The sequence below is a fragment of the Vicugna pacos genome, chromosome 3 (genome assembly GCF_048564905.1).
Source record: "Vicugna pacos chromosome 3, VicPac4, whole genome shotgun sequence".
Taxonomy (NCBI): Eukaryota; Metazoa; Chordata; class Mammalia; order Artiodactyla; family Camelidae; genus Vicugna; species Vicugna pacos.
In genome coordinates, this window is record NC_132989.1 from 55,778,662 (window position 1) to 55,800,134 (window position 21,473).

The 21,473-nt window shown below is 37.0% G+C and overlaps 1 protein-coding gene across 1 annotated transcript in view; it reads left to right on the forward strand.

Moving 5' to 3' along the window:
* Positions 1-21,473, forward strand: part of ELL2 (elongation factor for RNA polymerase II 2) — a 70,611-nt gene that overhangs the window by 26,666 nt on the left and 22,472 nt on the right. Inside the window, exons 3-4 of the mRNA XM_072958366.1 lie at positions 14,341-14,462; positions 19,128-19,291. Coding sequence (XP_072814467.1) covers positions 14,341-14,462; positions 19,128-19,291 — 286 coding nt within the window. The remainder of the gene's footprint in view (positions 1-14,340; positions 14,463-19,127; positions 19,292-21,473) is intronic.

A 21,473-nucleotide genomic window follows, 5' to 3' on the forward strand; every position in this document is an offset into this window, starting at 1 on the left:
GTCTGTATTTCCTAATTGTTCTGTAAACATAAAAGAAATGTTTTGAGATGACAAGTTTAAATATGTCAAGAATCCAGGAGAAATGTTGAATAGTCAAGGTTTAAAAAACAAGTTGACAAGAGAAATAGGGAAGGCAGTTCTCAAAGTTATCTGTACCTAGACACCAGCTAAATATCTTTCTGGTCAGCTACTTAATGAGTTGCTTTGTCATCTATCAGTGGAGAAAGAAAGTTTTCTCCTTGTCTGTGATCTTTCTCCCCAGTGGAAGGAAGGTACAGGCAGAGTTGCTAGTATTACCAAGGACATGGGGAGGAAAGGCCACTTTCCTCTCTGAGTTAACAGTTGACATTTTGGAACAGCGGTATTGTGAAGTCTCCTGGGAATGGGTCCAGTTGAGAGAGGATAGATTATGGGAATGAAAAATAGTAGTCAGCTGAATTTAAAAAGATAAGATTCTTAGGGAGCTTCAGGCAATAAAACAGAATTCAACAGAGAACTGATGGAAGATAACTAAGTTGGGCCCACAGTATTAGAGTGCTGGTACTTAATTAGCAGCCATAGGGAAAGGGCAGTTTTTTACAATACCTAAAAAGTTTAGTGTTTCATAATCACTCAGTAAGTTATATTGGGGATATGTTTCTAGAGTGAGAATGTAAGGCATACCCATATTTATAAATGTAGTATTACTCTACTAATCAATACTAAGAAATTCTTAAGACTAATCTGAGTGCTGTGTAGTTTTTTCTTAATCTGGTTGCTTTAGTAATTCACTAGAGTCACTTTTCACAGATTAGGAAAGAGGGACAGTACTTGAGGGTGTGCCACTTTAACTGACCAGTAAGATGATGCTGACATTATTTCCATAGCTGTTTAAAAGTTTTATATTGGGCTATAAAGAAAAACTCTACTAGGGACGCTTGGTGTTTTGTTCTTTTAAGGAAGATTGTGTTCTGTTCCTTCGAGAACTTGAAAAATAAGATAATTATGAATCTAGGATTAATTTTAGATAGTCTTAAATTTTGCAACTTCACATTCTGTAAAAAAAAAACTCTTAACTTTTTTCAAAAAGATTTAAGGCTATTGAGTCATGAAGGGCAAACCGTGATAACTTAAAATCTAATTATTATCTTTTAAAGCAGTCTTTGTTTTTCCTGACTGAAAAACAAATGAATGCACATTTTTAAGTTGTATAAAGTATGTACAAGGATAAAAATGAGTAAGTGTCCTTAACAGTGAAAACTAGTTAGTGTTGCTGAATTTCTTCTAGTTCTTTTTTCATATTCACCCATGAATTTTTTAAAATTGCAGTGTATTTACTGCTTTTTTATATTCTGCTTTTTCCTCTTACCATGAGCATTTTCCTGTGTCATTAAACAGTAAAAGTTACTTATAGTTACCTAACCTTTCATTTTATACAGTAGGATTTCTTTAGCCATTCTATTATTTATATAGTTTCTATATAACAGTAATGGTTTAATGAACATTGTTGTGTGTAAATCTTTACTTCCATTTCTGTTTCCTCAGGGTAGGTTCCTAGATGGGGAATTACTAGGTCAGAAGGTATGAATGCTTTTAAAGTTTTGGGTAACTGTCCCCAAAATGTTCCCCTCACACTCACCCTCACCCCTAGCAAGCTGCTGCTGGTATTTCCACAGCTATTTGAAAGTGCCTGTCAAGAGGCATTTCCCCTGGCTAACATTGAATAAATGTCATTTAAATTTAAAAATTAACAATTTGATACTGTTTAAAAACTATTTGACAGTATGATCTGCTTGATAATATCTGGCTCAGATAAAATAATGTAATATTTAAGACATCATGAGTTATCCTCAGATGTTTTACTGTCTGCATTTGATATTGGAAGGAGTAGTTGTGAGATTTGTATTTCTTTGTGTTATTTGTTTCTCCTAATATAGTGGAGAGAAATTTCATGGACTTTCTTGAAATTATTACTCTTTAACTTTTATAAATAATTATTCTACTTCTCTTTTTATATATTTTACTGTTTTGCCATTTCTCTTTACCATTGTTTATGGTCTCAGTAATTTAGTGCTTTTGAGTTTCCACCCTCATCTTTAGATGGCTGTGTTCTTTTACACATTTCTCATGAAGCCTAGTGATATGGTTATCTTTTGTCAGGGGCAGTGCAATCAATTATTGCCAAAGGGATAAAATGTTTTGCTACCTTACATAGTTTCATCATTCTAGAGGGACCTGTGGTGTTTGCCTTCTAGCAGAGTCTATAAATAACTATCCAGAAGATAATCAATCAAAAAACTTATATGAATTATTCAAATACAGTAATTATCTTAGTTGTCCATATGTAAATATTTTTGCCCTTTCTTTACCAACATAACTCTTTCTCTATTTGAAGGCACAGGTTTGATGGCTTTGCCAATGACCCAAGCATACCATCCTTTACAATGAATCTCTTTAGTCCTGTATTTCTTGCAGTCATAAATCAATTAATCTAAGAGACTCAACAGGTCCTCTTACTTGCATCAGACCTGCCAAGTCTCTTAGAAATCAGAACTGCAGTTTCTAATGTAGTTCTTGACGCACTGTGCATATCAATAGCTTTATACATATAAAATTAGGAATAGTTTTACTTCTTGAAAGCTTGAAGGAAATTAGCAAGTGAATTTGACTTAAGAAAACTGAACAGAAATAAATTTTGTGAAATGAACCCTACCTCGGGAGTGTATTTTCAGAGTAGCTATTTGGAAAGAGATCTATAAAAATTAAAGTATTAGAGGTTTTGTTCATTTTTAAGGCTACCTATAGCTTTCACACACACACACACACACACACACACACAAACACAAATACCACAAACTAAAATATTGTTTGCATTTATGAAGACTGAAGGCTTCAAAGCCATCATGTTGTAGCTCTCATGAGAACCCTTAATTGTATTTTCTTTGTTTCTTTGTTGTGCCATAGCTAGCATCTGGGGCTCTGAAGGCAGCATTTTTTTTTTTTTTTTTTATGAGTAGGGCACTTGGGAAGCAGTGTTTGCTACCCTTCTAAAGTAAAAGTAGCTGCAGGCTTCTTTAATTTTTCGGCCTTCCTTGGACACCTGTTGTGGCTGATTCATTCAGGTACCTTATCTCTGTGTACTTTGAGTTTAGAACAATTACAAATATTGCTAGTCTTTTTGGTTGTTTGTTTTCCTAGATAGCTTGTTTGGCTTTTATTTAAGCTAACACTTAAGTTTTGACCTTGAGGGTTTCTAGCCCCATTTGTAAATAACAAGGATTTAGGATAAGTATTATCAATTTTTGATTATCCACTGAGTGCCTATTATCAGTCCATTACCATTTGAAAATTACTTTAAAAATCAAGCATATCATTATGCTGAGGAAGGCATGTATGCACTTGAATGTAACAGGCCAAAATCAGAGTGGGAACGCCCCACTTTGGCATATTGGGCATATTCTCTGTGCCGGACACTGTGTCAAGCACTTTAGATGAGTTATCTCTTTAAACTCCAACAGTCATATGAGGTGAATAGTATCACTGTCCACATTTTACTGATAAGGAAACTAAGAATTAGTGAGGTTAAGCTGCATTCCCAAGCTAACAGGTGGTAGATTCCGAAGCCAGCATTGGAAACTGGTCAGGGTTGCTCCAGAGCCTGTAATCTGGCACACTAGATGTGGCCTGATAGGGCCCTGTTCCCTTGTCATCTGCATGTAAAAAAGAAGTTCTCACTTTTTTCTTCTCAAACCATTGAGGGATACTCAATTTAGAGCTGGAAGTACAAAGGGGATCCAACAGTAAAGAAAGCATTTTAAAAAGGAAAGAGAACGAGACGGAAGGACACGATTTCCTATCTTTAGTGTCCTTCAAATATTTGGCACTAATGCCCATTAGGAAGTGGCACATAAGAATTCATATTTGTACACACTCTTCCGTAACAGTCATTTAAGATGGTACTAAACTGTAATTAATAAAATAATATCCCCTGACTATTGTACATCTTGTTGCTGTTTCTCTTTCCTTAGCATAGAGCCATGGTTTAACGTCTTCTGTGCCCAGAGCCTGTGGCTCTCTGATGTTCACAGTGGCTGCCTCAGCGGGCCCAGTCCCTCATCAGCCCTTTCCTTAGCCAGAGCAGCTCTGACTCTTTGTAATACATGATGGGTTTCCCCATAAGATTTACTTTTTTAAAATGCATTCTGTAGCTTAAATTTGTTTTCAATATGTTAATGTTAAAAAACAGAAAATTAAGAGTTGAATATACTATATGGAAATATTCTTTAGACTGAAATACCATTTATGTTATTGAATTTATTAGTTTTCCTCGTAACCTTGATTGGGTTGGAGTGAAACCATGTGTTTTGCAAAATCTAGGATGTGGGCCACTTTTTAGCAATTTATGTTAATCTTCAGTGTTCACATCTGTTAAGTACCAGTCTCCCCTCCCCCCTAGATTTACACAACTGTTGCTGACTGCCATACATGATTTCTGTTCCCAGCCAAGTTTCACCAGCAGTTCCTCCTGGCATATCACAAAAAGAGCTTTCCTCAAGACTCCAGGAGAACAAGGAGAGAAGATTAGCAATGAATTTGGAAATTGACATTTATATTTAAGTTTTTTTTCCTTGTAGAGTTTAGGTTTCGGCTTTGTTTCCGAGAAACAAACTTTTTTTAAACAAAATTCTGCTTCCTACTTAACCGGGAGAATTACTAAGTTTAGAATTATTTAGTGTGGTTTCCCTAAGTCCTTAAAAATGAAGAGTGGTTTTAAAGATGCTGGGTCATATTTTCAAATGGAATTTGGTAAGACCAGAGTATTCTGTATTTTTTTTAACATTTTTTATTGATTTATAATCATTTATAATCATTTTACAATGTTGTGTCAAATTCCAGTGTCTGTGAGTATTTTAATAAAGATGAAGATACTTTTTTAAAAAGAAAAATGTGTAAGTTCTACAAACCCAGGCATCCACTTGGCCTAGGTGTAGGGGCTAAACACAGCACAAGGAAGTAAGGAACTTTCTCATCCTGACATGTGTACCACATAGTGCCTGCTGTTTGGGCTGTTTGGGCTTCTTTTTCCTTTCTTTCATTATTTATTTACTTATTTACTTATTTAGCCTCTAAAGTGATCTGTTTCAGATATATCTCTAATTTTTTAGTATTCCTGATGTAAATCATCTTCTGAGTGAATTTAATCTAGTCCCATGTTTCTTCAGATGAATTCAAATATTTATAGGTATCTACTGTGTTGCAAATATGTATAAAAGTAAGACCATGGTCCTTGCCCCCAGAGAACTCATGGTCTAGTACAGAGGAAGACACATAAACAAGTACTTAGCATGCCTGTAAAGCATGTACACTGAGGGCAGGAGTACAGGTGAGCCCAAGGGACTAGGGGGACAGAAAAGGGGTTTCTAAACACATTTCACTGAGGAAGGGAAGAGCTCTTGAGCTGAGTCTTAAATAAGGAATAAGTTAGCACAAGCCAAGACAAGAAGTGGGGACATCAAATGCAAGGTGGAGAGTGAGGCGCAGGTCTATTGGGAAGGAACCACATTATGTCCTATTAATTAAGCTCCTATTAAGGAGCTTAGATTCTACTGTGGATCAGTAGTAGGGAGTCATGAAGAAATGATGCTTGGGATTGACATGGTCAGGTTGGCATTTTAAGAAACTAGTTTTGGCAGCTGAATGATTAGAGGATGGGATCAAGAACAGACAGTTTGAGACTAGATCACCAGATGTCCAAGCGAAAGGTGATATTGAGCCAAAACAGAGGACAGAGATGAGAAGATACATTTGAGAGATAATTTGGGAAGTAAAAGCAGTAAGACTTGCGATTAACTGGATGCTGAGGGGTGGGAGGTGGTGTGGAAGAGAGAAGAGTCAAGGTTGGCTCCCCATGATGCCAATAATTGCAGTAAAATAGATGAATGAAAAAAAAATAAGATGATGTGGGAGGGTGGGCAGATTTAGGTATAGGATGAGAGTTCCTTTCTATATAAGCATTGCTGCCATGGAATGTATTTAAATTTCAAAAGGGACTGGTAACAAAATGAAAGTGTAAAGCAGTTTCAGGAAAAGAGTTAGGGAACTCAATGGGAAGTTTTAGTTTTTGCTGCCAAAGACAAACTTGTGGATTAGCCCAACCATGAAGTTTGAACAGACTTCTCAGATTCTCTTGGTGGCTCTCTCACTTCTCTTCTAAAAGCATTTGGCATTTAGCTCAATTTTGCATTCTTTTTAAAATATACATTTTCTGTTCTCTCATGCTCCATAGTCTGTACACCTTTTCCCTGATCTCTGGTATCTGCTATTTGCATCTTTCCCCTGCCACTAACTGTCATCCCCCCTTTTCCTGGAAATACCCAGTTACCAGCCAACTACACCCAGCCACCTGGGCTCTTCTAAATAATTTTTAGCCATGAAGCTACAAAATGAGTCATAACAAAACTCACTTTGAAGCCCCTTTTTAGCTGGTGAAACCAGCATTGGTCAGTTGTATTTTAGTGCACCTAGCTGGTACGGATTCAGGTACGTAAGGTTCTCATCACATCCAGGAATATGTATGTATGTATATGTGTACACATGGACACACATTCTCAAACAACTCCATTCTTCCAGGGGAAAATGACTTATTGTCATCCTTGATTTCTCTATTTCATTCCTCACATTCAGTGTGTCTAGGAATCCTGTTTCCTCTACCTGCAAAATATATCCCAAATCCCTCCATTTCTCCCCATCTCCTGGTTGGATCCCTCGTCATCATCCTGAATTTCTGTACATATGTGCCACAGTGGCAGGGATATTTGTCAGTTTTATTCGTTAATATGTCATAGAAACATAGAAGAGTGCCTGACACAGTAGGAACTCAGTTAATATTTGTGGAATAAATGAATTCAATGAACAAATCAATGTCATCTTACCAGATATACCAACATTTAAAAGAAGGCTGGTTCATAGTAAAGAGAAAACATATTAAGAGGACCAAATATTACTCAAGGTAATTTTTTCAGTTTCAGTTACACAGCAACTTGGGTGTATCTGACTTCTAAAAGCTACCACTTTACTTCTGTAGATGTTATTGCTTACCTGTAACCATTTAAAGTTAGTTTTGAAATGTTGCCATCAGTGACATTTTCCCCAAAACAGCTGTAAATATAGAAGAATACATTAGGTATGAGAATACAGTTCTCAGGAATGGTTTTTCTAATCAGACTATATGCCATGGCAGTAACAGAACCAAGAAAGCTCTGTATTAGCCTACTGTACCCTTTAATGGAGAACTTTTAAAGTTCTAATACTAGATTTACAGAAGCTATATGAAGAATATTAGAAAAAGCTATTCTACTTTTACTTTTTTCCTTAATATTATACATTATTATATATACAGAGGAAGAATGCAAGGAAACAGATGGATTTATTTTGTCCTGGATTATTCATACTAATTGTTACATGGCCTGAATTTTTTGGATAACTGCAAATATTTCTTTTTGTGCAGATAAATTTAGCATTTTGCACGACTCTCAGTCAAGTCTCTATATGTGGATAGTTCAGATGTCTACAGTACATGTGGGATCCTCCCCACCCCCTGCCATCCCTTGTCAGTAGGAATATTTATGTCCTACTGATTTCTCTAAAATTTAACTTTTTCTACTGCCAGTAAAAGATACCCTCCCCTGTATCCACCTCAGCATCAGTTTCCACATCTGGACTGGTCTGAAAGGCTTTTTTTTTTCCCCTTCCCTAAACCCATAATGTTAGGCCTAAAGTCATAACTGCAGCTCTGGTTTGAAAAATAGGACTTGTGGCTTTCAGGTTGAGGTTTCCATTTTCTGTTTTGATTCTAGGTTTATTCTGCCTTTAAACTCTGGAACCTGAACAGTACATGCAAATACACTTCTCTAGCTAAACTGAATTTTCTAGATTGTTAGGAAATCACAGAATCATTAAGAGTCAGGAAATTATTTGAGAACAGAGAATTCTAGTGTTTAAATGTCTGTAGGAATTTATATATTAAAATAATAGATATATTAGTCAAATAATATTAAGAGACAAGGTAGCTTCCTAAGATACTATAGGAATGCAGGAAAGTGGGCTCTGAAGTCATAAAGATTAGGAAACTACTATTCACTATGTAAGAACCTGTAGCAAAGTAAATGATTTTGTTTAACCTGGCATTTCCAAAATTTACTTGAAGATAGAACCCCTTTTTAATGTAAGGAAACTTTTCAACATGCTTTAGAAATATTGGTGGAAAGAAAGCAGATACTTCAGTTCTAGTCTTCTCTGAGGCATTAATCAACATTTTTACTCATTCGAAAATACATATGGAGTGACTGCTTTGTGCCACAGACTATTCAAGATGCTGGCAATACAGGGAACAAATCAGACAAAAGCCTCTGTCCTTCCAAGGATTATATTCTAGTCAGGGGAGGAGACAATAAACATAATCTGTAAGTAGTACAGGTCATAAGTATTTTAGACAACATGGAGCCAGGGCCACGGGGTCAGCTGGACAGGGATTATAATTTTAAGTAGAGTCATAACTTTGAGCAAGGCACTTAGCCTCTCCCTGTTTCTAATCTGTAAAGTGAAGAAATTGAACCAGATGATCTCAAAGGCCCTGCTAGCACCAGTTTGTTTTAAGGACCAAGAGTTGTCATATCAAACTGCTGGATCTGAATATCTCATTGACCATTTGCAATCACCGTAGTAGAAAAGACTGGATATTAAAATGTATAGAATTTCTGTCAAATAAAAGCTTCTGTAAGTTTAAATCATTTGTAATACCCACAAAAGAACAAAGCATTTATTTTAAATAAATGAAAAAAAAACAAAACAAATCTTGATGGTCCTATTTTCACCCAATGTGTACATCAATCCAATAAAGAAATGTCTGCAATAAAAGTACCAGAGGCTTTTAAGCAGATGTTAGCATGCCTGAATGAGAAACATGCAGCAGTGTGCACACTGCAATTCTGCCCTATATCCTTATGTAAATAGGAGGTCTATGACTTGATGTTGAAATGACCTTTCAGACAGTATTCCATTGCCACATGCCCAAACTTGTGTCTCAGAATAATTAGAAGCTTTGACTTACACATCTTGGTATACAGTGTTTATGTTAATTATAAATGTCTGAAAGTTTCCTGAAACTTTGTCTTCATAGCTTTTTATCGAAGACAGACTGGAGTTTGGGAGGAGGGTTGTGGATTGTGGTCCTAAGCCTTTGATTTTCAGCCTCTCATATTTGGAATGAAAATTAAAATCTACTTTTCCAGTTGCCCAGAACATGGTAGCATATTTTTATATTTTTCAACATGAATAAGAAACTGTTTGGAATCATAGTATTTGATACTTTTAAAACAGTGTTTCATTCTTAAGGCATTTAGCAAAACATTTCAAGTAGTCCATGGGTCCTTAAATATAAAGGTATTCCCAATGTCATACAGGAAAAGCTCAAAATATTATAATTAAAATTGAGAAGTTCCTGTCATACAAAGGGATGATACTCTTCCAAAAATTGTTTCTAAATCACACCTCAGAATTTCTTTTTCCCATGGTGGTCAACCCCAGTCTACGGAAGCTGACCCTAACCCTGCAAATAACAGTCATTTCATTTTCATCTCCCCCTCTTTATATTATATAAATGCAAAGGCCAGTTTACAAGAAAATACCATAACCATTCTGGAAGAAAAGACTGACTCCCTATTTCACTGTCTAGACAAGCTGTGGAGTAGGTTCCTGTATATCAAAGAGAAGAGTGAAAATCTAGTCTCTGAAATGGCTCTAGATTAGACAAAGTCTTCAACCCCACCTCACCTGTGGCCCTCAACAGCCCCTGTGGTCCACTTGGAGGTCCCCATAGCCACCTTCCTCTCCACCCTGCCCCCACCTGCACTAACTGTCGTACACAACTTGCTCCTGCTTTACTGCCCATGGGGCCAAACTGTTATGCTGATTTACCAACTATAAACACAACCTCTACAGGAGGGTATAGCTCAAGTGGTAGAGCACACGCTAGACATGCATGAGGTCCTGGGTTCAATCCCCAGTACCTCCTCCAACAATAAATAAATAAACCTAATTACCTCTCCCTCAAAAAAAAACAAAAAACAAAACAAAAAACCTCTTTGTACATACATTTCATTCTTAAAAGTATATTTAGATGTTGATGCAAATAAAATTTGTAACTAATTTATACCATCTCTTTCAGGAAATTAAATCTACTAAATCTATAGACCGTGTAATTTAAGCTTTTGAAAATTTAAAGATATGAAATTGCTTGGTGACATCTTGCTCTCAGATCTTTTACAGGAAAAGCCTGATATTAGGTCAGGCTGCACCATCTGCATTGCTGTTGTTCTGAAAACCACTGAGGAAAGGTGATGTGGAAACTCAGAACTCCATGTTCTCTCATCATTTCTTTAACCTCCGACCACACACTGCCCCTTGCCACCCAGCTCCTCAGCTGGAAAAAGTGATATGCACCATGATACGTATCAAGATTCACCTTTGGGTCTCAAAATGAACATGATTTGCCCTGATTCCTACCCCGCCCCCATCTGCACACTGCTTGTGTACACACACCACAAAGTGGGACAGTGGGTAGGGGAAATTGTTGAGAAACCTGCTGTCGTTTTCCATGTTACTACCTTTTCTCCAAAGAATTGGGGACAAAACTTGCTTGTTGGTTAGCAGCGACATATGTGCTGTGTGCAAGAATTCAGAGAAATGGTAGGGATTGTAAGCACTCTCCAGATAAGTGTTACTCTGTATCTTTTTTAACTGAAAAGTATACTAGTCTTTTCTAATTGTTATTGCCAATTAAGTTTTGAGAACCTACCAGCAAACAGAATTCACAGAAACTGTCACTACAAAGACTCACTTTCTTTATCCTGAAATGATCCTTTCTCAATTTGAATTTGTTCTTAGTAAATTAGTGTTTCTTCAAGGCCTCCTTTTAAAAAAATTAATTATTTATAAAGTAGGCATTCCAAAAGAAGGACTTTTTTTTATAACTTCTATTAAGCTATTTATTTGCTGGCTTTGTGATGTTTGGAAGTTGCAGAAATTAATGTGTAGTTAGTACTTAATCTTCACATTCTCTCTCTGGCTAAATATAATTTAAATATGGCTCAGATGTGGTTATCTACCTGCTACTGTCTTCTGATTGGAAGTTATAAAGCTGAAATAAGTGTTCCAAATAAGTTAAAATGACTCTTTTTATTTGATATGAGTACTTTTATTTCTTTAAGGATACTATTTCTCCCCTACTTCTTCGTTAATTTTCAGAAGTCAATGAAGTCAAAATTCTCTTACTTCTTTTATAAAGTACTGACCTACCTCTATCTCTAATCCAGTTTCTCAACCTCAGCCTTCCTGATATTTTAGACTGGGTATTTCTTCATTGTGGGGGCTGTCCTGTGCACTGGAGGATGTGGAACAATATCTCTTGTCTCCAGTAGACCCATAGTACTCTTCCACACCAAATGTTCCCCGGGGTAAAACTGCTTCTCATTAAAAACTGCTGTTCTAATCTATGTGAAATACATGCTTCCGAACACGTCACTGGGTACATAGCTTGGGTCGTGTATTTTTGTTTGTTTGTTTTTTAATCTGATTCTTTCCTATTCTGTCGGTAATTTTTAAATCATTATTGCTTTTTTTAAATTTAAGAATCTTTTAGAGAATAAGAATATGAAAGCCTTCTAGGCCCACCATCAGACCAGAGCTTTGAGTGGTGTGTATAGTTAATTAATTCATACAGGATATTTTTGTTACTAAACCTTCTAGATTTACACAAAACACTCTGTTTTTAAAAAATGAAAAATTGTACTGGAAGATAATTTTTTTAATCTTAAAATGTGTGAATCTTAAGAAGAATCATAGTGTAGAAGATGAAAAAGGAAAATTCTGCATTTAAGTATTATAAAAGTATGTTAAAAGCTTTCCTGAAATGTTCTGTTTAGTACATGTCTGAGCTTAAGGACTCCAGTAATTAAGTTAATTTTTTCAGTTAAAGAATACTGAACATTTGTAGAATTTGAAAACAAACTCTAGTCACTCCTGAAAGATAGAAAAAAACTATATGATTCTACTTTTAAAAATACAATGTAGAATCTCCCAAAAGGGACAGTCTTCCATACTCTGATGTGAAAAGTGCCTCTGCATTCTCAGACATGAGCCGCACAGAAAGGAAGACCTTAGGTCTAAAATGAAGACAGAGCCTGGCTTGGAAATGAGTCTGCAACCACTATGAAAATCTTCCAACCAGGTTCTGCAGATCTGCATAGGGGTTGAGGGGAAAGGTGAATGGAAGTTAAGTGAGTCCTGACTGATGACAGGATATCATTCAAGTGTTCACAACTTCATTACCTATCCAACCACCTCTTACACCTTAAGGAGGCTTGAAGCTACAGTGGACATCCCTTCTCTGTCAGCAGAGCCCTGCTATTATCAAGAAAAGCAAAGCAGCTCTCAGTAAGTGCTGTTATACCAGCCATGGGCGGATACGGTGTTCCCTTGCATCTCACACGAGCATTTCTTTGGCTCCTGCTCTCCTCCACCTCTATAGGATTAAGAAGTGAAGTGTTCCATTTCATTTCACTGGTGTGTGTGTGCTGGCCAGGTATTCAGTTTGCATGTCCAATAAGACAGCCTAATAAATACTCACAGACTAAGTTACGACTTGTTCACGAAGTTCCAGCATTTTAGAACTAAGGGAAATAAAAGAATAACTTCAGGCCCCCCAAAAGATACAATTTATAGAGCAGATAATATATATAGAAGCTTATTATTCTGGCAGTTAGAACTAATTTAAAATAGGGAGTCAAAGATAGTTTAAATTTATGCTTAATGGAGACCCTTTGGAGTATTATCTAATATTCAACATCTTTGATAAAATTTAGTCTCAAGCTTTACATATATCTTCTGAATCTCCTTTGAAAAGATGTTTATCTTTGACTTATTTCTTCTTGTTCATTCATCCCTTCAAACATTTTATTGCCTATCTACTATGTACCAAACACTGCAAACCGTCTCCCTTCTTACCTTTCTTTCTTTTAGGGGGATGAGTGTGGGGTGGAATTGGTGGCTTTAAGTTATTTTCTGTAAGTAAAAGATTAGGAGTCCTATAGAATGAGGAAGTCAGAGTTGCAGGATGTCCTGCAGGCTAGGCAGAAGTCATACCAGCTTATGTTTACTCGCACATTCATGAGTATGATATGTATATATTTCTGGCAGCCAGTTAGCTCTGAATCTTAATCTTCCAGTGATGGAAAGGGCAGAGATGAGGGAGAAGAAAGAGAATTAGAAAATACTTTCTCCCTCCTTACCTGTCTACTAAATTGCTAAGACTGTATATTTGGAGGCTTGAGAACAGGAAGTTTTGTTTTATATTCTTTGCAATGAATCATAGTCATAATTATCACCTAACACCATGGTGGCACCTGTAGACCCAAGAGAAGAAAGGTCTTGGAAGCTGGGAAGAGTGGAGCAGTTGAGAGACAGAAGTTTCCAGTTCACTTGTTGACAGATGTTTGTTAAGCTTCTACCATGTGCCAGGAAAATATGCCCAGTTCAGAGGCTCAGTAATCTAGAGCAACTCTGATCCTTCACTTATGAGGCTTCCAATCTAGTAGAGAAACCAGACCTTGAGCAAGAGCATAGAAAACATCTGCCTTTTCCACAGTGTTGCCTAGGGCTCAGTCTCGGAGTGCCCTGCAGATCATCTCTATAGGCTGCTGACCCTGTTCTGTAAACATGAGGATAAGTAAGGGAATCATAGGGCTGGGAGAAACACCCGGCTGTGCTTGGTGTGAATGTAATTATGGCATTTACCTTACGCTGCTAGTTATTCTTCAAAAATATTACTCAAAAGAAGCAAGAATTAAAATGAAATGGGTATATAATAAGACAGCAAAAGGTTAGGATATGGACTTTATCTCAGAGACCCTGTAAATAGCTAGAAGCTATTTAGTAGGGGATCATGTAGCCAAAGACAGAAACTGTGTATCTCAAAACAGAAAGAGCTTTTTAGCAAGTTTACTAATAACTCTTTATGTGAACTGTAACCATGGCTAGTTTGAAAAGAGGGTTCCCCTTATAAACTAATTACTGACCAGATGTGGTTATTGATACTTTAGGGTAGAAAATGGAAATAAGAAATGGTAAGTTGTAGGCATGCTCATCAAATTCCTTGAACGATTTGATAATTTAAATGCTATAAATTTAAATGATTAAGAGGGATTGAGTTAAAAAGGAATGTCACTTGAAAAACAGTTAAGTCAGTCATCAGATCATTCTATGGCAAATTTGTAATTTGAGGTGTTTCTTTTTCCCTCCTTTTAGCTTGTCAAAATTCCTAAAAACGATCCCCTCAATGAAGTGCATACCTTTAACTTCTATTTGTCAAATGTGGGTAAAGACAACCCCCAGGGCAGCTTTGACTGCATCCAGCAAACCTTCTCCAGGTAAGTGTGTTTTCAAGATATGCTGAAGTGAAAATCATTTTTCTTTGAGGGTTTTTTAAATTAATAAAATACATAGTAGTCATTCCATAAATATTTATTGAATTGAATTGCAGAACTCATTTATTTATTTGAGAAGTACTGAGCACCTACTATGTGCTAGAAATTATATTTGTCACTGTGGGATACAGTCACAGAAATTTCAAGATTCTTGCCCTTGAGGAATTTTTCAGATACTCATTTTGTACTTGTAAAACATGGTTTGTTTTGTTTGTTTCAATTAAAGACAAGTTTGAGGGCTTTTTTAAATGTTTTTATTCATTGACTATAAATAAGAGTGCTTTATAGTATCCTCAAGGCTCACATTCACAGATAAGGGAGGAAAATGTATATATATCTTGCATATCCCCTTCCTCCCTCCCTGTGCAAGGCTTGTTTTAAGACAGATTTTTAAAAATCTTTATTCTGCAGGAAATGGAAAGTAGAAATTAACCTCTGTATAGCAGACAGTTCTGATTTTAAGGGGAAAAAAAGGAGGGAGGAAGGCAAAAATACACACCCACAGCCCAGGGAACCCATGGAACCCTTATCTACTTAGGTCCTCTGTAAACAATAACCTGCTTGTTTCACTCTTCTTTGCTGTGGTTGTTTCTGATTAAAGAATGGGCCTCTTGAGTAGGGGGAGTTTGTTCTGCCTGTGGATAAAGACAAGGCCTTAGAGCCCCCAGCCTCCCAAGAAACACTGACATTGGCCCAAAGTTCCCTGGGGCAGCCTGTCCCTATCTCTCATCTGTGCAGAACTTGAAACTGTAAGCACTTGCTGTGCATGGGAGAAAGAGGAAGGGAAAGCTGTGTTTCAAGTGAGCACAGGAGGTGAAGATACAAATAAGACACGGAAAGAGTTCTAAATTTCTCCTCCCATTAAAGGCTACTGAATAACTTTTGTTTTATCTTAATTTGCCATTTTCCCTAAGTGTATGTTAATTTTATTTTCTAAAAATTGACTGCCCCCAAAACTATATTTTTTATATGAATTGCATATGTTATCGATTATATAGACTTTTCTGTAGTGTCTACTGTGACAGCCATTGGCCACATGTGGCTATTTACACTGCAGTTGATAAAAATGAAATAAAATTAAACATTTAGTTCTTCACTCTTACTAACCACGTATTACAAGCTCACTAGCCACATGGCTGGTGGCTATCACAGTGGACAGCAGAGATACAAAACCCTGTCAGTTGCATAAAGCTCTGTGGGAGAGCACTGTAATAGACTACAAAACCACCAAGTAAAAGGGTCCTTGGTGACTGGGTAGTTCCACCCCTTCACTTCACAGGTGACCTATCCAGTTACATAGCTGGTTAAGTAGTGACTGGGCTGAATGAGAACTGAGTTCTCCTAACTCCCAGTCCAGTGTTATTTAGAGAATTATTTTATTATAGTGAGAAGATTTTGACATCAAATTGAACTATGTTTCACTAGGAATTTTATTAAGGAATTTAATCCCCTCTTCAAAACCAGTCTCATCACCATAGGTAATATGGTTTCTCCCTTACATCATAAGTACCCTGTGAGTTTATTTCTGCCTTGCTTGTTTGAAGAAGGATTTAGGATCACTTATAAAACTACACATGATGCACCAACAGAAAAACAGTTACTGTGAGAAAATTGGCACAAATGCATTAGTATGATCCAAGTGTGATACGGATAGAAATTGAAATTTGCAGCTATAAAAACTGAAGCACTTTCAGTTCCCAGCCTGGCAAGCAAAGCTTTTTATAATCTGGCTCTACCTTTTCTATTCAATTTGATTTTTATTTTCCATGGATCTTGTCTCTCCTGCAGTTGTGCCAGTCCCTCAAGGGTGGGGGCTCTGTTTTACGCCTTTATAGTCTTCCAGTGCTGGCTGAGCTCCATAAGTAGATGTTCAAAAAATACATATTAACTAGTCTCCTTTCTTATCTTTCTTCTTAAATCTCCTTGTTCCTCACATTTTCTTCTATGTAAAGTGGAGGAAATCCCACAGTCAAAATTACCTTTCAAAAATTCCTTAAATCTACCCATTCATAGGTCTAGTGAAAATACATAATTTGGGGCATACAGCCCTGTAAGTAATGCACACTCAAGTGTAGGAAACAGTGAGGTAGGCTAAAGAAATACTGTAGGAACGTTTATAAGCATATATCAAAGTATTTAAACTTATAAAGAACTCATTTGAAAAGGGATGAGTGGAGAAATTTGGAGAGTACCTTCTTGCCCACAGGGTTTATAGCTCCATTTTGTTTCCATATAAAGATCTGTTTCTTTGGATGATGTAAACTGTAACATCATTATCTTTGGCAATAGGTTCAGCTCATTTTCACTCTAAATTACTTAGTAAATAATAAGAGGAGATGTTGAAATTCAAACTTTCTGCTACCAGACCTTCATTCTGCAGTCTTTACTGCAGTCTTTCCTTCCTCGCCTTCATCCTCCATCCCACTTTTCCCCAGAGGGTCAGACCTCCCTCCCTCCCCACTTCCTTCCCCTCCTTTCATTGGTTTTTCAGCATTCATACATGCTCAGGTCTGCCTCGTTTAATAAAAAAAAAAAAAAACCAAGCTTGCTTGCACTCACTTCTGGTCCCAAAGTCTGGTTTCAGTCCCCACCATCCCACTGAGACATGCTCCCCAAAGAGAGCCTTGACCTTCTTGCCCCTGAATCCAGTGGATGCTTATTGGTTCCTTATTTTTCTGGCCTTGTTGCCAGCATTTCACTGTGGCCAACTCTCTAATCCTTGAAGCATTCTATTCAGATGGCTTTCATGACACAGTGCTCTTGTGATTTCCCTCAATCTCTTTGGCTGTACCTTTTCAGTCTCCTGTGGTCTTCTTTTCATCTTCCTATTGATAATTTTAAATATTAGTGTTATTCACAGTCTGTTCCCTCCTGAAACTGTTCCTCACTTCTTCAGCGTCTCCATGTCCAAAACTGAAATCACTTTCTCTCTCCCAACCCTACCCTAGTGTCTTAATAAATGGCAGCTCCACACACCCAGTAACCTGGCACAGTCTTTAACTCTACCTCCAGCCCCTTATTGTTGACAAAATTCTGTCAACTCTGCCTCTTCACCATCTCTGGAATCTGTTTACTGTTCTACATTTACACTGTGCTTCCCTGATCTAAGCCATCACTTCTTGCCTGTAATCCTCAGTAGCCTTTTAACTGGTCTCCTGTTTTCAGAAGAGTGCCCCCTTCCTCCCAATCTGTTCTTCATCCAGATTGATCTTTCTACAATGTAAATGAGATATTTCCTCTCCTCGTTTTCAGTCTCTTGGGATAAAGTCCAAAATCCAAAGCCCTGAGTGATGTACTTCTCATACCCTCTTTTCAGCCTCATCTCTGACTGTCCTTTCCAGGTCTCTTTGGCCAAACTGAAAACTTCCCCCTTGCTCCCTCTGGGCCTGCACATGTTGATTATCCTTCTAGAACACTTCTGCCCTTCCCCTTGTCTAATCATCTGCTCAGGCATCACTTCCTCTAGGAAGCCTTTACCTTGCCCACAAGTCCAGGTAAAGTATCTTCCTGGGGTCCCCTGCCTCCTGGCATTTGTCACACTGCATCATAATTTCCAGTTTGCTCATCTTTGTCACCCATTAGACAGAGAGCTCCGTGAAGGAGGGACCACATCTGTCAGTCCTTGTCATAAGCCTATGTACCTCACACATTGCCTGGCATGCAGTCTCTGCCCAATAAATATTTATAAGATGAAGGAACTGATTTTTAAAAAATTGTCTTTGTACTACTGACAGTTATTAGGAATTTACAAAAATTTTGTCAACCCTTATTTCTTAGCATCATAACAAAGCTACTTCTAATTAAGTTTAGAAATAGAATATCCAAGCTGTAGTGACATTTTCATTACTTCTATGTTCTAGTCTGTTTTAAGGCCATAGTCATTTCTTTTTAAAATACTAGTGTAACTGTTACGATGATCCCCTAATATTAGCATAATACTCTGAATACAAAACTGTCTTCCCGGCCAGTGTTAGTATTCATGATTGTTTAAATAAGAGGTTTTTTAAAAATATTTCTGCAAAAATCTATTGCCCAATATTTTTTCAATATTTGCTATATCAGCAGATCATCTTATATTTAACAAAATGGTAAATATAAAGTTATCAATGTTTAGGCTCTTCGGGCTAATAATAATAAATTAAACTATGTTTGGTGGGTTTTTTAGCCTTAAAATTAATATCCTATTAAAAATAAAAAGCATTATGGTGGGTCTATTCCATCTAGTCAGTTCTAAAGTATGCATATTATGGTTCCACTAAAAATTAACTTAGAACATTTCTCACACCAATGGTAGACAATTCTTTTAAAAATGAAAGTAGAACTACAGTGTCCATCAAGACTCTGGTCTTCGAAGACACCAAATACTGATTTTTCAAAATTTTATGGATTTGGTCTCTGAGAGTTTATTTCACCCATTCTATCCAGAATGTGGGGGTTGGGGGGATGTGATATGAGATGAAGAAGAGAAACTTAAAATTTTTTAAATACATTTTTAAATGACTAACGTGAGTTATCTTGAATTGCAAAGCTATTAAGGCTGCTTCTCTCGCTTGCCTTTATTGTACAAAATGAGGGACATCCCTAACAAGCCACCGTCTTACTTGACAGCTCTGGAGCCTCCCAGCTCAATTGCCTGGGATTTATACAAGATAAAATTACAGTGTGTGCAACAAATGACTCGTATCAGATGACACGAGAAAGAATGACCCAGGCAGAGGAGGAATCCCGCAACCGAAGCACAAAAGTTATCAAACCTGGTGGACCATATGTAGGTTTGTATAGATATCTTTTTCCTTCTCGCTGATTGATTGGAATAATTCAAGATCACTATAGGTAAATATTGGCAATATTAACTTAATGAAAACACAGAAATTAGTTTTCAGAACATTTTGAAAAACACGGTCAAAAGTCGTTTGTTCTCTTCATACTGCTGGTAAATGGTACACATTGAAAAGTTTTGCTTTTTTAATAAATCCTGAATCCTCTGTTGACTATTTGTTATTACTTTATAATACTAGAATCTAGTCAAGTTACTTTACTATGTGAGATCGTAATGGTGGTATCCTTGTGTTTTCTTTGTCACTGGATGATGTAATTTCAGTGGTGGACAGTATGGTTCTTACTTTGCACTTCTGTAGAGTTATTTTTATAGATAAAATCTGTTAGTAGAACTTAAGAGTTTTCAGTCAGTAGAATTTCAAAGGATCTTTGCACAACAAGGAATTTTTATTGCAAAAGTATAAAATGTGCCTATTGCAAAGCATTAGGGTGATGTTTCTTTGGTACCTTAATTGTGATGTCATTCCTCATCTACCCATTAATTAAGAGCCTGCCCCACGCCATCATCTTTATCATCAGCTCACTCAGATATCCATCAGATGGAAGGGAAGTAAGACCAGACCAGCAGGATGAGTCTGTCCTTTATGAGCAGTGACCCTGATGATTTTAGAGTCAATTCACAGTGACTATTAACAAAAATACAGAGAACTATCATGAGTGAGGATGAGCTCTTTGAGGCCTTCGTCAGTTGATAACACTGGTCACTGGATAGTAAGTGATGAAAGGATATTATTTTGAAAACATAAATGCTCACAAAAACAGTCTCTGAAATTACCAGTCCCTTAATCAACATCTTTCCATGGTTTGGTATAATTCTACTTCTGTATTTTCCCATTGCTGACCCAGCTACAATACACTTGGCCTTGAGAAGCTCCACTAGTATCTTTAATAAGTATTTCTTTGGAACAGAGCCAGTGCCCCTGGGACTTGGTGCTTAGCTTAGATACATTTAGTTTGGTTTAACAACAATTCACAGTTTCCCCAGGTATCTATACCCACCGGGCCTAGTTCCCTGCCAAGTAAGTTACCAGCAATGAGAGTTTTCATCTTCTCTTTCCTACTGAATGAGGTAACAACTTCCAACCTCCTTACTTCTTTCTTCTCACAAGTAACTTAGTTAACTTTAGTAGGCTAAATCTCAGATTGTTTTTAAAATGTGCAAGATCTGCTGAACTTAAATTTAAGTTGAAGCTATGAATTTGCTGTCCCTGTTGCTTTGAGACTGTTTTTTTTTTAATCTGCCCAATATCATCAATTTATAAACAGTGAGACAAATTGGTGTGTTTAACAAAGGATAGAAGACTCAAGCCATCAAAGTGATGATTTCTTCCTCCCAGTATAACTAGCTGGAAACCACCACGTTGATTTATTCCAAAGCTTGAAAATCAGCAATGATCACTGTACTTTTCCATTGAAAGATCCTTGGATGTCCCCTACGTTCATGTGTTTTTGTTTGTTTTGATAAGTTCAGTACAGTTCATTCGCAGTTTACACAACAGACTTTTCACCATCCAGAATCACACAGGCCATACACACTAATTGAACAGGAATTTTAGAACTTGCAGAATTTCTTACAGGGACTACAAATAACTTATATACATTTTTGAGAGTGACCACATAAAATCTGAGGTTACCTAATTTTAAATCTGAACCAGATCACATCTATGCACACGTATGTTCCCCCCACAGAGCCCTCCCTGCAGTGATCCCTGCCAGCCAGGTGCTCTGTTTAGCCTTCTCCTCAGTGCTATGTCCTCAGTGCCCTGGGCTGTTCACCATCACAGCACAGTGTTCTTCTCTGGTCTTAAATCTTTTCATTAACCTCCTCAGCCTTTTTTTCTCTAGGTCAAATAACCCCAGCTCCTTTCAACTTTTCTTAATATGGCCTGTATCCTAACCCTTTAATTACTTTTATTGCTCTCCTCTGGACTGCCTCCAGTTCTTCACCTCAGGATTCAAAACTGCACATGCTACTCTTAAGAAAAGTGATCAATTCTGAATACAGTAGAGCAAAAGAACGGAATCCTCATTGGCTTTTCTGATGTTTCTCATTTTTTACTTTTCTTTGTTTACTCTCTTTGTTATTCTTCTTTGTTGGCAGGTTTTGATCTTTTT